The sequence below is a fragment of the Salvelinus fontinalis genome, chromosome 41, assembly GCF_029448725.1.
Source record: "Salvelinus fontinalis isolate EN_2023a chromosome 41, ASM2944872v1, whole genome shotgun sequence".
Taxonomy (NCBI): domain Eukaryota; kingdom Metazoa; phylum Chordata; class Actinopteri; order Salmoniformes; family Salmonidae; genus Salvelinus; species Salvelinus fontinalis.
In genome coordinates, this window is record NC_074705.1 from 7864490 (window position 1) to 7880989 (window position 16500).

At 45.9% G+C, this 16500-nt stretch overlaps 1 protein-coding gene across 5 annotated transcripts; it reads left to right on the forward strand.

Annotated features, from left to right (window-relative positions):
- On the forward strand, nucleotides 1–16487 carry LOC129840742 (nardilysin-like). Of its 5 annotated transcripts, none has more exons than XM_055908888.1 (32): nucleotides 1–100; nucleotides 1029–1253; nucleotides 1522–1762; nucleotides 1878–1959; nucleotides 2312–2465; nucleotides 2562–2635; nucleotides 2729–2824; nucleotides 2965–3087; nucleotides 3183–3240; nucleotides 3328–3401; nucleotides 3568–3637; nucleotides 5333–5410; nucleotides 5538–5658; nucleotides 6785–6843; nucleotides 7021–7075; nucleotides 7159–7263; nucleotides 7507–7630; nucleotides 9544–9630; nucleotides 9707–9826; nucleotides 11421–11472; nucleotides 11708–11858; nucleotides 11945–12072; nucleotides 12165–12330; nucleotides 12426–12457; nucleotides 12550–12688; nucleotides 12781–12828; nucleotides 12932–12984; nucleotides 15386–15469; nucleotides 15608–15698; nucleotides 15781–15897; nucleotides 15999–16088; nucleotides 16166–16487. In XM_055908888.1, the coding sequence occupies exons 2-32, from the start codon at nucleotides 1054–1056 to the stop codon at nucleotides 16394–16396; spliced, it is 3303 nt and encodes a 1100-aa protein (XP_055764863.1). In that variant the 5' UTR covers nucleotides 1–100; nucleotides 1029–1053; the 3' UTR covers nucleotides 16397–16487. The 5 variants fall into 5 exon arrangements, with proteins under 5 accessions (XP_055764863.1, XP_055764860.1, XP_055764862.1 ...); XM_055908889.1 differs by lacking the exon at nucleotides 1–100 and adding an exon at nucleotides 740–891; XM_055908885.1 differs by having other exon boundaries at nucleotides 2562–2824.
- The last annotated feature ends 13 nt before the right edge of the window (nucleotides 16488–16500 follow it).

Here is a 16500-nt window from a genome sequence, read left to right on the forward strand (position 1 = left end):
TTCGTTTTCGACGAATCAAGGCGCTCCTTATAGCAAAATAATCATCCGACCACATGCAGGGGAAACGCTAGGTTCCATCCCTGTGATATCAAGAAGCAAGGTATGGAAACATCGCCGGGACCAACGCTACTTTGTTAGCTGTCAAACTTGACCAAACATAAGATTCATTTCTAGGACATAGAACCAATTTGAAGTACACGTTCCTGTAGTATAAAAGTTGGGTGGGGTTTGACATGTGTTGTGTGAGTCGCTAGCCTAGAAAAGTCTGAGGCTTTTTGATAGACGTGTCGGGCGATCAAGGTGAAGTAGCCTGTATCTGTGTTACTGTATCTTTCATAGTATTGCCATTTTGTATTCGATGTCTCGATTGCTATAGCGATATAAGTTGGCTGACTTGAAGTGCTGACTGACCCTACATAAAGTCGAGCCGGGGACGGTGTAGTGTGGGGCACTAGGGTTGTTTTTGTAGCTGACGCAGCTGAATACGGGCGAACAAACGAGACAGGCGTTGGGTGAATAGATGTATTGTCGCCCCCCCCCCCCCCCCCCCAATTGCATCTGTTGTCTGTGTCTGGCATGATCATATTGTTTTTGACAACTGATCAAACTAATACATAGATGTTTGCTTCACAGAGTCTTACTTTCAATCACTGTCACTTCTTGACAGACGTGTCACTAAAATGAAATATTTACTCAGTAGCCTAGCTTAAGCAACCATTTTAAATTCAATTAAATCCAGCCCATCACCATTGCTGTCCTTAGAGTGACACGCGGTGTCACCGTGTTGGCCAGTAGAGCAGGGCTATTCAGTTCCAGACCTGCAGGGCCCAAACCCCTTTGGGTGTCATCCTTCCCTGCTAATCATGGGCTGACTCAGACCTGGCACACAAGGTGAATGGACTCTCTGCCCGATCAGTGACATGAATGAACTTCCAAGTAGAGAAGAGTCCCTCCAGACCTGGTGTTGAATAACCTGTCTTGGTTTCCCTGTGTCCTATTCACCGTGGCTCGCTGTTGTCGCCCCACAGTGCCAAAGTGTCGTCACTATTCAGAATGCCACAGACCAACAAGTCCAGAAGTGCCTCAGCCAGTGGCTCGAGTACCGGACTGGGCCGAGGGGAGGAAAGAGAAGAAGAAAGAGAGGAAGCTGAGCCAGAGCCAAAGGTCCAAGTCCAGGGAGCAGGGGATGGAGGAGGAGAGAACACTGGAGACCCAGAGATCATCAAGTCCCCTAGTGACCCCAAACAGTACAGGTAACATTGTTTACCTTACACACCAACGTTTGTGTGTGTGTGAGTGTGAGAGAGAGACTTTGTCTTTCTTTCCATCCGTCTGTCTGTCTGTCTGTCTGTGAGACTCTGCAGGGTGTCTGGGGGAGTAACAGGTCACATGTCGGCCAAGGCGCGGTGTAAACAAGCTGAAGCGCGCAGTAAACAGCTGGAGGGCCAAACTCTGTGTGTGGTTGTGTCAGCATCTTAGAATAAGAGAATGGTGTTTACCTCTGTCTAACCCCTTCCACAGGTACATCGAGCTGACCAATGGGCTTCGAGTTCTGCTAATTTCAGACTTCACTGGTCCCGCCTCCTCTGGAGATGATGAATCAGAGGAGGAGGAGGAGGAACTGGGGGAGGAGGAAGAGGAGGAAGAAGACTCAGGAGAGGGAACAGAGGAAGAGTCTGAAGAAGAGGAGGATGACAAGGACAGTGACTTTGAGGATGATGAGGATGGAGGGAAGAGGAAGAAGGGACACTCAGAAAAACAGGTGAGAGGGTGACCTGAAGAGGAAATAACAGCACATTAGCAGCAATAGTAATAAGGGTGTTGATGATTGTGTGTTTGTTTATGTGTGTTTGTGTGTGTGTGTGTGTGTATGTCAGTCTGCAGCAGCGCTGTGTGTGGGTATTGGCAGCTTCAGTGACCCCAATGACCTCCCAGGCCTCGCCCACTTCCTGGAACACAGTGAGTATGATGGCCCTTAAGGATGAGATTGTTTTGTTGTGATAAATCTGGTGCAATGCTGTGTTTGTGACAAGGGGATATAAATAAGACTTTCCTCCTCTCCTCCCTCTCTCCTCTCCTCCCTCTCTCCTCTCCTCCCTCTCTCTCCTCTCCTCCCTCTCTCTCCTCTCCTCCCTCTCTCTCCTCTCCTCCCTCTCTCCTCCCTCTCTCCTCCCTCTCTCCTCCCTCTCTCCTCCTCTCCTCTCCTCTCCTCCCTCTCTCCTCCTCTCCTCCCTCTCTCCTCTCCTCCCTCCCTCTCTCCTCTCCTCCCTCTCTCCTCTCCTCCTCCCTCTCTCCTCCTCTCCTCCTGGAGTGGTGTTCATGGGCAGTGAGAAGTACCCATCAGAGAATGGTTTCGATGCCTTCCTGAAGAAACATGGGGGCAGTGACAACGCCTCCACGGACTGTGAGAGAACCGTCTTCCAGTTTGACGTCCAGAGAAAGAAATTCAGAGAGGCTCTGGACAGGTCAGCAACACACCACCATTATAGTCTCTGTGCCTTGTCTCTTGATTCGGATTAGTCCATCTGACTCTGTACCTGTCTGTGATTGGCTCTCTCCAGATGGGCCCAGTTTTTCATCTGTCCTCTGATGATCCGAGACGCCATCGACAGGGAGGTGGAAGCTGTCGACTCCGGTGAGAGGCATTCTGGGGGAAAAAATGTTGACCTTATTCAGACCTTATGCACTGGTTATGTAGTGACCTGCTCCCCCTTCTCTCTTTTATCAGAGTACCAACTGGCCAAGCCGTCTGACTCTCATAGGAAAGAGATGTTGTTTGGGAGTCTAGCGAAGCCAGGTCACCCCATGGGCAAGTTCTGCTGGGGTGAGGACACGCACGCACACACAAAAACTACTCTGTGTACTGTGTTGTCATGTGTAAATGAGAGACAGATGTTGTGTTATTGTGGTATGTGACTGAGCTGTTGTCATGGTTTCCACCGGTGGTTGTCATGGTTTCCCCAGGTAACGCCCAGACTCTGAAGACAGAGCCCAGGAAAAAGAAGATCAACGTTTACAAGAGGCTCCGCTCCTTCTGGAAGAGACATTACTCTGCTCACTACATGACCCTGACTGTGCAGTCTAAAGGTGACGCGCACTCACACACACATACACACACACGACATTGCCGCGCAGTCACACATGTAACTCTGTTGTCCTCCTCTGTCGGTGTGTGTGTGTAGAGAAGCTGGACACTCTAGAGGAGTGGGTGAAGGAGATCTTCAGTGGAGTGCCCAACAAGTGAGTCTCAGCTGTACATAAATCCCTCACCATTCAAATATTATAATATGGCCATTTAGCGAACACTTACTGAACCCTGTTCCTCAGTGCTCAGCCCAAGCCGGACTTCTCTGAGCTGCTGGATCCCTTTGATACTCCAGCCTTCAACAAGCTGTACAGAGGTAGGAACGCCTGTCTATTGAGCTGACCTGTACAGACTTCTGATCTCCTTTAGAGCCATACAGCTTCAGTTCAGCTCACTGAAAACAGGATCTTGAATGGGAATCAATTGTTGGTCCCCAAAAATACATGCTCACAAGTATAGTAAGACATAGCTGTGTGTTTCAGTTGTTCCTGTGAGGAAGGTCCATGCTCTGACAATCACATGGTCCCTGCCTCCTCAGGAGAAACACTACAGGTAAGAAACACAACTACAGACAATACAGCTACTGCAGATAATACAGCTACTGCAGATAATACAGCTACTGCAGATAATACAGCTACTGCAGATAATACAGCTACTGCAGATAATACAGCTACTGCAGATAATACAGCTACTCCAGATAATACAGCTACTGCAGATAATACAGCTACTCCAGATAATACAGCTACTCCAGATACTACAGCTACTCCAGATACTACAGCTACTCCAGATACTACAGCTACTCCAGATACTACAGCTACTACAGATAATACAGCTACTGCAGATAATACAGCTACTGCAGATAATACAGCTTCTACAGCTATTACATATAATACAGCTACTACAGATAATACAGCTACTACAGATAATACAGCTACTACAGATAATACAGCTACTACAGATAATACAGCGACTACAGATAATACAGCGACTACAGATAATACAGCGACTGCAGATAATACAGCGACTGCAGATAATACAGCGACTGCAGATAATACAGCTACTGCAGATAATACAGCTACTACAGATATTACAGCTACTACAGACAATACAGCTACTACAGATATTACAGCTACTACAGATATTACAGCTACTACAGATATTACAGATAATACAGCTACTACAGATAATACAGTTACTGCAGATAATACAGCTACTGCAGATAATACAGCTACTGCAGATAATACAGCTACTGCAGATATTACAGATACTACAGATATTACAGATACTACAGATATTACAGATACTACAGATATTACAGCTACTACAGATATTACAGCTACTACAGATATTACAGCTACTACAGATATTACAGCTACTACAGATATTACAGATAATACAGCTACTACAGATAATACAGTTACTGCAGATAATACAGCTACTGCAGATAATACAGCTACTGCAGATATTACAGATACTACAGATATTACAGATACTACAGATATTACAGATAATACAGCTACTACAGATAATACAGCTACTACAGATAATATAGCTACTACAGATAATACAGCTACTGCAGATAATACAGCTACTACAGATATTACAGCTACTGCAGATAATACAGATACTACAGCTACTACAGATAATACAGCTACTGCAGATAATACAGCTACTGCAGATAATACAGCTACTGCAGATAATACAGCTACTGCAGATAATACAGCTACTGCAGATAATACAGCTACTGCAGATAATACAGCTACTGCAGATAATACAGCTACTGCAGATAATACAGCTACTGCAGATACTACAGCTACTACAGATACTACAGCTACTACAGATACTACAGCTACTACAGATAATACAGCTACTACAGATAATACAGCTACTACAGATACTACAGCTACTACAGATAATACAGCTACTACAGATAATACAGCTAATACAGCTACTGCAGATAATACAGCTACTACAGCTACTGCAGATAATACAGCTACTGCAGATAATACAGCTACTACAGATAATACAGCTACTGCAGATAATACAGCTACTACAGATATTACAGATAATACAGCTACTGCAGATAATACAGCTACTACAGATAATACAGCTACTACAACTTTATAATACAGGAACTACAGGAGAGATTCTACTGTTGATGATGCACCTCTCTCTGCCTCACTCTTTCTGCCTCTCTTCGCCCCCCCTATCCCGTTCTCGCTCTACTGCTCTCTCTCTCTTTCTCAGGGTGAAGCCTCTCCACTACATCTCTTGGCTAATTGGTCACGAGGGCACAGGCAGCATCCTATCAATTCTCAGGAGGAAGTGAGTCAGAACTACAGCATACAGGACTACATAACCCATAATGCACCGTTTTATAGCAATGTTTGTGGTAACTGTACTTAGGTGCTGAGGTGTGTGTGTGTGTGTGTGTGTGTGTGTGTGTGTGTAGGTGCTGGGCCATGGCTCTGTTTGGAGGGAACAGTGAAACAGGCTTTGACCAGAACTCTACCTACTCCATCTTCTCCATCTCCATCACACTCACTGACCAAGGATTCCAGAACTTCTACCAGGTTGGTACACACTCACTGACCAAGGATTCCAGAACTTCTACCAGGTTGGTACACACTCACTGACCAAGGATTCCAGAACTTCTACCAGGCTGGTACACACTCACTGACCAAGGATTCCAGAACTTCTACCAGGCTGGTACACACTCACTGACCAAGGATTCCAGAACTTCTACCAGGTTGGTACACACTCACTGACCAAGGATTCCAGAACTTCTACAAGGCTGGTACACACTCACTGACCAAGGATTCCAGAACTTCTACCATGTTGGTACACACTCACTGACCAAGGATTCCAGAACTTCTACCAGGTTGGTACACACTCACTGACCAAGGATTCCAGAACTTCTACCAGGTTGGTACACACTCACTGACCAAGGATTCCAGAACTTCTACCAGGTTGGTACACACTCACTGACCAAGGATTCCAGAACTTCTACCAGGTTGGTACACACTCACTGACCAAGGATTCCAGAACTTCTACCAGGTTGGTACACACTCACTGACCAAGGATTCCAGAACTTCTACCAGGTTGGTACACACTCACTGACCAAGGATTCCAGAACTTCTACAAGGCTGGTACACACTCACTGACCAAGGATTCCAGAACTTCTACCATGTTGGTACACACTCACTGACCAAGGATTCCAGAACTTCTACCAGGTTGGTACACACTCACTGACCAAGGATTCCAGAACTTCTACCAGGTTGGTACACACTCACTGACCAAGGATTCCAGAACTTCTACCAGGTTGGTACACACTCACTGACCAAGGATTCCAGAACTTCTACCAGGTTGGTACACACTCACTGACCAAGGATTCCAGAACTTCTACCAGGTTGGTACACACTCACTGACCAAGGATTCCAGAACTTCTACCAGGTTGGTACACACTCACTCACACACCCATTCAAAGTCCTATTTTCCCTAACCCTAATTATAACCCTAACCCTAGTTATAAACCTAACCCTGAAACCTAAAATAGTATTTTTACAAGTGAGGACAGGCAAAATTTCCTCACTTCTCTAAATTTTAGTTGGCTTACTATTCTTGTGAGCACTTTTGGTACTCACAAGTATAGTAAAACGTTTGGTACACAGTACACACATTATCTGTGTTTCTCTACAGGTGGCTCACCTGGTCTTCCAGTATCTCAAGATGCTGCAGAGCCTGGGCCCCCAACAAAGGTAGTGTCTCTGTGATTAGGGCTTCATTATAGGCATGTGAAATGCAGAATATGTGCTTTATTTATACAGTATATGACTATATCTTTCTCTTTCCCTCTCTCATCTGTCTCCATCTCGCTCGCTCTCTCTCTCTATCTCTCCCTCTGCCTCTCTCTCTCTCTCTCTCTATGTTTGTAGGATCTATGAGGAGATTCAAAAGATTGAAGCCAATGAGTTTCACTACCAGGAACAGGTAATACTACTAGCATTCTCCTCCTATCTACAAGTACAGGAATGAATGCACCCAACCAACAGATGCACCCCTGTGTGTTTCAGACGGACCCTATAGAGTATGTGGAGGATATCTGTGAGAACATGCAGCTGTTTCCTAAAGAACACTTCCTCACCGGAGACCAGCTCATGTTCCAGTATTCACCTGAGGTACGGACTGTGTGTGTGTGTGTGTTAAGGTGATCGTTTCGGCCCTTTCCTTGCTTACTAAGCTAACCTGGTGTGTGTATGTGCTGTTTGGAGAAGGTGCTTTCTGTATCCTTAAGTGTCCATGCATACAAAGACCTTTGAAATGTTTGAAACCTTCTTGAATGTAATGTGATTTGTTGATTCAAAGAAAGTATTTCTAGTGTGTGTGTGTGTGTGTGTGTGTGTGTGTGTGTGTGTGTGTAGGTGATCAGTGCGGCCCTGTCCTTGCTGACTCCAGACAGATCCAACCTGTTGCTGCTCTCTCCAGACCACGAAGGCCACTGTCCCCTCAGGGAGAAATGGTTTGGGACACATTACAGCATAGAGGGTGAGAGACACACACACACACACACACACACACACACACGGGCCTACTACAGTGGCTTCAGAAAGAATTCATACCCCTTGACTTGTTCCACATTTTGTTGTGTTACAGCCTGAGTTCAAAATGGATTAAATATACACTACCGTTCAAAAGTTTGGGGTCACTAGGAAATGTCCTTGTTTTTGAAAAAAATAAAATAAAATTGTCCATTTAAAATAACATCAAATGGATTAGAAATACAGTGTAGACATTGTTAATGTTGTAAATGACTATTGTAGCTGGAAACGGCAGATTTTTACGGAATATTTACATTGGCGTAGAGAAGCCCATTATCAGCAACCGTCACTCCTGTGTTCCAATGGCACGTTGTGTTAGCTAATCCAAGTTTATCATTTTAAAAGGCTAATTGATCATTAGAAAACCCTTTTGCAATTATGTTAGCACAGCTTAAAACTTTTGTGATGATTAAAGAAGCAATACAACTGTCCTTCTTTAGACTAGTTGAGTTTCTGGAACATTTGTGGGTTCGATAACAGGCTCAAAATGGCCAGAAACAAAGACCTTTCTTCTGAAACTCATCAGTCTATTCTTGCTCTGAGAAATGAAGGCGATTCAGAGCTTTACACACCTTGATTGTGCAATATTTGCACATTATTCTTTTTAAAGTTATTCAAGCTCTGTCAAGTTCATTGTTGATCATTGATAGACAGCCATTTTCAGGTCTTGCCATAGATTTTCAAGCTGATTTAAATCAAAACTGTAACTAGGCCACTCAGGAACATTCAATACCGTCTTGGTAAACAACTCCAGTGTATTTTTGGCCTTGTGTTTTAGGTTATTGTCCTGCTGAAAGGTGAATTTGTCTCCCAGTGTCTGTTGGAAAGCAGACTGAACCAGGCTTTCCTCTTTGCCTGTGCTTAGATCTATTCCGTTTCTTTTTATCCTAGTCATGCCGATGACAAGCATACCAATAACATGATGCAGCCATCACCATGCTTGAAAATATGAAGAGTGGTACTCAGTAATGTGTTGTGTTTGGCCCAAACATAACACTTTGTGTTCAGGACATAGTTTATTTCTTTGCCACATGTTTTTCAGTTTTACTTTAATGCCTTAATGGAAGCAGGATGCATGTTTTGGAATATGTTTTATTCTGTACAGGCTAGTGTTGTGAAGTAACTACAATGTTGTTTATACATCCTCAGTTTTCTCCTATCACAGCCATTAAACTCTAACTGGTTTCCTTCCTCTCTGGCAACTGAGTTAGGAAGGACGCCTGTATCTTTGTAGTGACTGGGTGTATTGATGCACCATCCAAAGTGTAATTAATAACTTCACCATGCTTAAAGGGATATTCAATCTCTGTTTTTTTACCATTTAACCAGCCCTTCTTCGCAAGGCATTGGAAAACCTCCCTGGTCTTTGTGCTTGAAATGTACTGCTCGACTGAGGGACCTTACAGATAATTGTATGTGTGGGGTACAGAGATGAGGTAGTCATTCAAAAATCATGTTAAACACTGTTATTGCACACAGAGTGAGTCCATGCAACTTATTATGTGACTTGTTAAACACATTTTTACTCCTGAACTTATTTAGGCTTTTAGGGTTCGAATACGTATTTACTCAAGACATTTCAGCTTTTCATTATTAATTAATTTGTAAAAATGTCTAAAAACATAATTCCACTTTGACATTATGGGGTATTGTGTGTAGACCAGTGACACAAAATCTCAATTGAATACATTTTAAATTCAGGCTGTAAAACAAAAAATCTTGGAAAAAGTCGAGAGGTGTGAATACTTTCTGAAGGCACTGTATCTGTTTGCATTGTTAGAGGACCAGATTATATTAACATGGTCCCAATATGTGGAGAAAGAGAGAGGGTATCCTGATAGTTGTCTCTTCTCTGTCCAGATATCCAACAGGGGTGGAGAGAGCGCTGGAACGGAGACTTTGAGCACAACTCTGACCTGCACCTCCCTGTCGAGAACAAGTTCATCGGTTAGTGTGTTTATGTCTGTGTGTTTCTGTGTTGTGAACCTTCCTAATGTGTTTATATTTCGTGTCTTCCTTCCAGCGACTGATTTCAGCCTGAAGCAGTCTGACTGTCCTGATACTGATCTGCCAGTCAGAGTAACTGCCAACGACCGAGGATGTCTCTGGTACAAGAAGGACAACAACTTCAACATACCCAAAGGTGTGTGTGTGTGTGTGTGTGTTAGGACTGTGACGGTCATGGCATTTTGGATGATGGTAATTGGCCAGCCAAATGACGCGATCTCCGTAATAACCATTTGAATAGTAATAAAAAAAATAGAATGGGCGTCCCCATTCAAGTCAATGGTGGCATAATGGGTGGACTGGCAGCCATTGCGAGTGTACCCACAAGAGGGTTTACTCCGCCCAAAATCTGTCCACGAAAATAAGACCACCAAGTGAGGAATTTTTTGTATGGAGGTCAATGAGAGAGTGTTGAATTTTGTGAACGAACAATGTAATTGCTATATTCCCACGTGAGGCTTATTTGATCTGCTAGGTTTTCAGGAATGGTTAGGTTGTTACGACTGCACTGATATAGGTGGACGCGTTTGACCAACTTTGAAAAAAACGACTTTATATCAGAATTGTTCAGGTGGGACCATTCTGCCCTCTCATTGGCTAGAATGGTCCCACCTGAATGCCTTCCATCTTTAAGGACATGCATTTCCATTGTTAGAGCGGTCACTCCACTATCTTGTCAATATAATTGAAAATCTTTGATTCAACTCAACTGACGTTACACAAAAGACATTTCATTACAAGAGCCACATCAGTTATCATTTGAATTAACATTCTACATTACCGTGGAAGTTATTACTTCACAATACTATGCAGCCATCCCTAGTGTACCTATGAGTTTACCAGTCAAATTGCCAGGGTAAGAGGTTCCAAGCATATAGATCCTCCTAAATGATGATTCTTGTTGATAATTCTATGGTTCCAAGCCCGTTCTTTTCATGTGTGCTGCTGTTTCCTAGGCAACCGAAGACTCATTTGCTACAGCACTTTGCTTGTTTCAACTAGGAGCAACAAAGTTTCATCATGTTGTTTAGAGTACATGTTACAGCAGAAACACACTCCACCGCACAAATTCCAGGCCGTCCTGTTCGTACCCCAAAAACAAAAATGATGGCGGTTATTTTCTCTTCATAATGGTTTTCATCCATACAGTAATTGTGCCAGCCCTAGTGTGTGTGTGTTTCAAAGTAACTACTTTATAACACACACACACAATCTGGCGTCAATGTCCACATATTCTCTTAAAGGAAAATTTCACCCAAAAACTCTTTTGGTATTTGTTTCATTAGTCCATTGTTGATATAGTCACAAAATGTCAGCAGTTTATAACTTCATCATACTGGCTGTGTTTCTGTATTTTGAAAGTAATATATCTTGAAACATGATTGCTGACATGCAAAACATTTTGGGACTATATCAACAAAGGACTAGTGAAACAAATACCAAAATGTTGTTTTTGGGTGGAATTTTGCCTTAATCTTAACCCCTCTGAGCCTGGTTTCTCTCTAGGTTTCTTCATAGGTTCCTTCCTTCTAGGGAGTTTTTACTGGCAACTGTTCTTCTGCTGATCTTTATTTTACCTTTATTTAATGTATAAAAGGCTTTATAAAACATTTGATTTGAGTTACTACAACATTGAACAATTAAAATGGTCAATAGCTATACTCTTTCATTGATCTGTCGTTTCTACTCTCTCCTTTGCTGATCTGTCGTTTCTTCTTTCTCTCCTTCAGCGTATATCCGATTCCATCTCATCTCTCCGGTCATCCAACAGTCAGCCAAGAAGTAAGTCCAGAGTTTAGTTAGCCATTAGCCAACAATTGTTTCACAGGTAGAGATTGTGCTAAAATTGCTAGCCTCTCGAGAATGCAGCCATAGCTAGGAACTGTTTTACACAGTATTTTAATCCTGTTTCTCTCTGCTTATCTCCAACACCCCTTCCCCCCTCTCTCACTCACTCCCACCCCTCTCCACCCGCCCCTTCCTCTAATTCTCTGCCCCCCCCCCCCCCCCCCTTTAGCCTGGTGTTATTTGACCTGCTAGTGAACATACTGGGTCATAACCTAGCAGAGCCAGCCTACGAGGCTGACGTGGCCCAGCTGGACTACAAGCTGTCAGTAGGAGAACACGGGCTGGTTATCAAGGTCAAGGGCTTCAACCACAAACTGCCTGTGAGTTAGACCCAGACACGCTGCACCGCGCCACACACACACCACACTCAATGATGATGATGGTGTTCCCTCCTCTCCCTCTGTAGCTCCTGTTCCATCTGATCCTGGACCATCTAGCTGACTTCTCTGCCTGTCAAGATGTCTTCAATATGTTCTCTGAGCAGCTCAAAAAGACCTACTTCAACATCCTCATACGACCTGAGAAACTGGGCAAGTACGTCACGCGCGTGTGTGTGGGTCTCTTTGTTGGTGTGTGTGTCCCACCTCACCATTGTCTTCTCTCTCTCACCAAACACACACTCTCAGGGACGTGCGGTTGTTGGTCCTGGAGCATGGTCGCTGGTCCATGGTAGAGAAGTACCAGGCGCTGGCAGACGGTGGTCTGACTGTAGAAGAACTGATGGAGTTCAGCAGAACCTTCAGGACCCAGCGCTATGCAGAGGGACTGGTGCAGGGGAACTTCACTAGCCAGGTGACTGGACCATGAACACACACACACACACCCTTTCCACCAAACCCTCTTGTATGATTTCTGATGTTTATTAAAGTGATCTGTTTTCTCTACAGGAGTCAATCCAGTTCCTGCAGTACGTCACTGAGTAAGTTTACACACACACACACACACACACACACACACACACACACACACACACACACACACACATAACTTTCTTTGCTATCTGTCTGTCAGTAAGCTGCAGTTCTCCAAGTTGCCAGCAGAGGTCCCTGTGTTGTTCAGAGTGGTGGAGCTGCCTTTGAAACAGCACCTCTGTAAGGTCAAAGCACTGAACAAGGGAGACGCCAACTCAGAGGTCACAGTCTACTACCAGGTACACACTGGTACAATTCATCTGTTCATGACTGATTGACTTACCTCTGACATTCATTCACTCTCTCCCCTTCTTCCTTTTTCCCTCTCCAGTCTGGTCTGAAACACCTCAGAGAACACACACTGATGGAGCTGCTGGTGGTGAGTACACCAACAACCATTCATCCCCTAACCCCTCATCCCTTCTTCCTCTCATCCTCTGACCTCTGTGTTGTTGATATTGTTGTTATTGTTGTGGTTCCAGATGCACATGGAGGAGCCCTGCTTTGACTTCCTCAGGACAAAAGAGACTCTGGGGTCAGTGTCTGTCTTTCACTCGTCTGTCTCTCTGGTGACTAAATAGACCCTGGAACCTCTGGAAAGAGTAGGAGTGTCCCAACCTTCCTGGGTGTCCCAACCTTCCTGGGTGTCCCAACCTTCCTGGGTGTCCCAACCTTCCTGGGTGTCCCAACCTTCCTGAGTGTCCCAACCTTCCTGAGTGTCCCAACCTTCCTGAGTGTCCCAACCTTCCTGAGTGTCCCAACCTTCCTGAGTGTCCCAACCTTCCTGAGTGTCCCAACCTTCCTGAGTGTCCCAACCTTCCTGAGTGTCCCAACCTTCCTGAGTGTCCCAACCTTCCTGAGTGTCCCAACCTTCCTGGGTGTCCCAACCTTCCTGGGTGTCCCAACCTTCCTGGGTGTCCCAACCTTCCTGGGTGTCCCAACCTTCCTGAGTGTCCCAACCTTCCTGAGTGTCCCAACCTTCCTGAGTGTCCCAACCTTCCTGAGTGTCCCAACCTTCCTGAGTGTCCCAACCTTCCTGAGTGTCCCAACCTTCCTGAGTGTCCCAACCTTCCTGAGTGTCCCAACCTTCCTGAGTGTCCCAACCTTCCTGAGTGTCCCAACCTTCCTGAGTGTCCCAACCTTCCTGAGTGTCCCAACCTTCCTGAGTGTCCCAACCTTCCTGAGTGTCCCAACCTTCCTGAGTGTCCCAACCTTCCTGAGTGTCCCAACCTTCCTGAGTGTCCCAACTTTCCTGAGTGTCCCAACCTTCCTGAGTGTCCCAACCTTCCTGAGTGTCCCAACCTTCCTGAGTGTCCCAACCTTCCTGAGTGTCCCAACCTTCCTGAGTGTCCCAACCTTCCTGAGTGTCCCAACCTTCCTGAGTGTCCCAACCTTCCTGAGTGTCCCAACCTTCCTGAGTGTCCCAACCTTCCTGAGTGTCCCAACCTTCCTGAGTGTCCCAACCTTCCTGAGTGTCCCAACCTTCCTGAGTGTCCCAACCTTCCTCAGTGTCCCAACCTTCCTCAGTGTCCCAACCTTCCTCAGTGTCCCAACCTTCCTCAGTGTCCCAACCTTCCTCAGTGTCCCAACCTTCCTCAGTGTCCCAACCTTCCTGAGTGTCCCAACCTTCCTGAGTGTCCCAACCTTCCTGAGTGTCCCAACCTTCCTGAGTGTCCCAACCTTCCTGAGTGTCCCAACCTTCCTGAGTGTCCCAACCTTCCTGAGTGTCCCAACCTTCCTGAGTGTCCCAACCTTCCTGAGTGTCCCAACCTTCCTGAGTGTCCCAACCTTCCTGAGTGTCCCAACCTTCCTGAGTGTCCCAACCTTCCTGAGTGTCCCAACCTTCCTGAGTGTCCCAACCTTCCTGAGTGTCCCAACTTTCCTGAGTGTCCCAACCTTCCTGAGTGTCCCAACCTTCCTGAGTGTCCCAACCTTCCTGAGTGTCCCAACCTTCCTGAGTGTCCCAACCTTCCTGAGTGTCCCAACCTTCCTGAGTGTCCCAACCTTCCTGAGTGTCCCAACCTTCCTGAGTGTCCCAACCTTCCTGAGTGTCCCAACCTTCCTGAGTGTCCCAACCTTCCTGAGTGTCCCAACCTTCCTGAGTGTCCCAACCTTCCTGAGTGTCCCAACCTTCCTGAGTGTCCCAAACCTTCCTCAGTGTCCCAAACCTTCCTCAGTGTCCCAAACCTTCCTCAGTGTCCCAAACCTTCCTCAGTGTCCCAAACCTTCCTCAGTGTCCCAAACCTTCCTCAGTGTCCCAAACCTTCCTCAGTGTCCCAAACCTTCCTCAGTGTCCCAAACCTTCCTCAGTGTCCCAAACCTTCCTCAGTGTCCCAAACCTTCCTCAGTGTCCCAAACCTTCCTCAGTGTCCCAAACCTTCCTCAGTGTCCCAAACCTTCCTCAGTGTCCCAAACCTTCCTCAGTGTCCCAAACCTTCCTCAGTGTCCCAAACCTTCCTCAGTGTCCCAAACCTTCCTCAGTGTCCCAAACCTTCCTCAGTGTCCCAAACCTTCCTCAGTGTCCCAAACCTTCCTCAGTGTCCCAAACCTTCCTCAGTGTCCCAAACCTTCCTCAGTGTCCCAAACCTTCCTCAGTGTCCCAAACCTTCCTCAGTGTCCCAAACCTTCCTCAGTGTCCCAAACCTTCCTCAGTGTCCCAAACCTTCCTCAGTGTCCCAAACCTTCCTCAGTGTCCCAAACCTTCCTCAGTGTCCCAAACCTTCCTCAGTGTCCCAAACCTTCCTCAGTGTCCCAAACCTTCCTCAGTGTCCCAAACCTTCCTCAGTGTCCCAAACCTTCCTCAGTGTCCCAAACCTTCCTCAGTGTCCCAAACCTTCCTCAGTGTCCCAAACCTTCCTCGGCATCTCAGTCCCCCAACCTCCACCTTCTAATTGGCTCAGTCAACTTAAACCCCTCTCTCCGTCTCTCTCCTCCAGGTATCATGTTTATCCAACCTGCAGAAACACATCTGGAGTCCTGGGCTTCTCTGTCACGGTGGAAACACAGGCCACCAAGTTCAAGTGAGATCCTCATACTGACTGTATGAACCAATGACATTGTGCACTGCAGTGATTTTGATGTGGCCTTCCTGAGGCTAGAAGTACTATCTCTTATGACCTGTAAACGCCTCTTATAGTAATCTCTTCTCTCTCTCTCAGTACTGAGCTGGTAGAGTTGAAGATAGAGGAGTTCCTGTCTTCCTTTGGAGAGAAGTTGAGTGCTCTGACTGAGAGTGCCTTCAACACACAGGTGTGTGTGTGTCTGACTATATATCGGAGTGTACTGAAGTTTACTTGTTAAGCTGAAGGTGTGTGTGTGTGTGTGTACACAGGTGACTGCGTTGGTCAAGCTAAAGGAGTGTGAGGACACACACCTGGGAGAGGAGGTGGACAGGAACTGGGCCGAGGTCGTTACACAGCAGTATGTCTTCAACAGGCTTCACAGAGAGGTGAGACACACACACCGGACAATTCAGTTTTTCTGGTGTGTGCAGAATTTGACATTGCTTTCTGTAGTTGCTGCAGATGTTTCATGTGTGACTGTGTGTAGATTGAGGCCCTGAAGCAGATGACCAGAGCAGAGCTGGTATCCTGGTATCTGGAACACCGCGGACACAACTGCAGAAAACTCAGTGTACATGTAAGTGTATAGTTGAGCAGTGTTATCAATGTTTAAGAGCTGTGTGTGTGCGCTCTAACATCGACCTCCCTCCCCAGGTGGTGGGTTTTGGGCCGGAGGAGGGCGACCCCCCAGGAGATGACAAGCAGAGTCGTCATGGCAACGGAGAGAGGGATGAGGAAGAGTGTGGCAGTTCGTCCTACGGTGAAGTGTCCAAACTGACCTTCCTCCCCGCCTCGCCCAAGATGGCCGCCGCTACATCCATCATGGACATTCCTTCATTTACCCAGAGCCTTACCCTCTTCCCATACCACAAGATCATCCAATAGACTACCAACATCTATTTTCTCAATATTTCTTTCAAACTCTCTCCTTCATTTCCTGACCATAACATCATCTAATAAACTCAATGGTAGTGTATCTCATTGTCTTT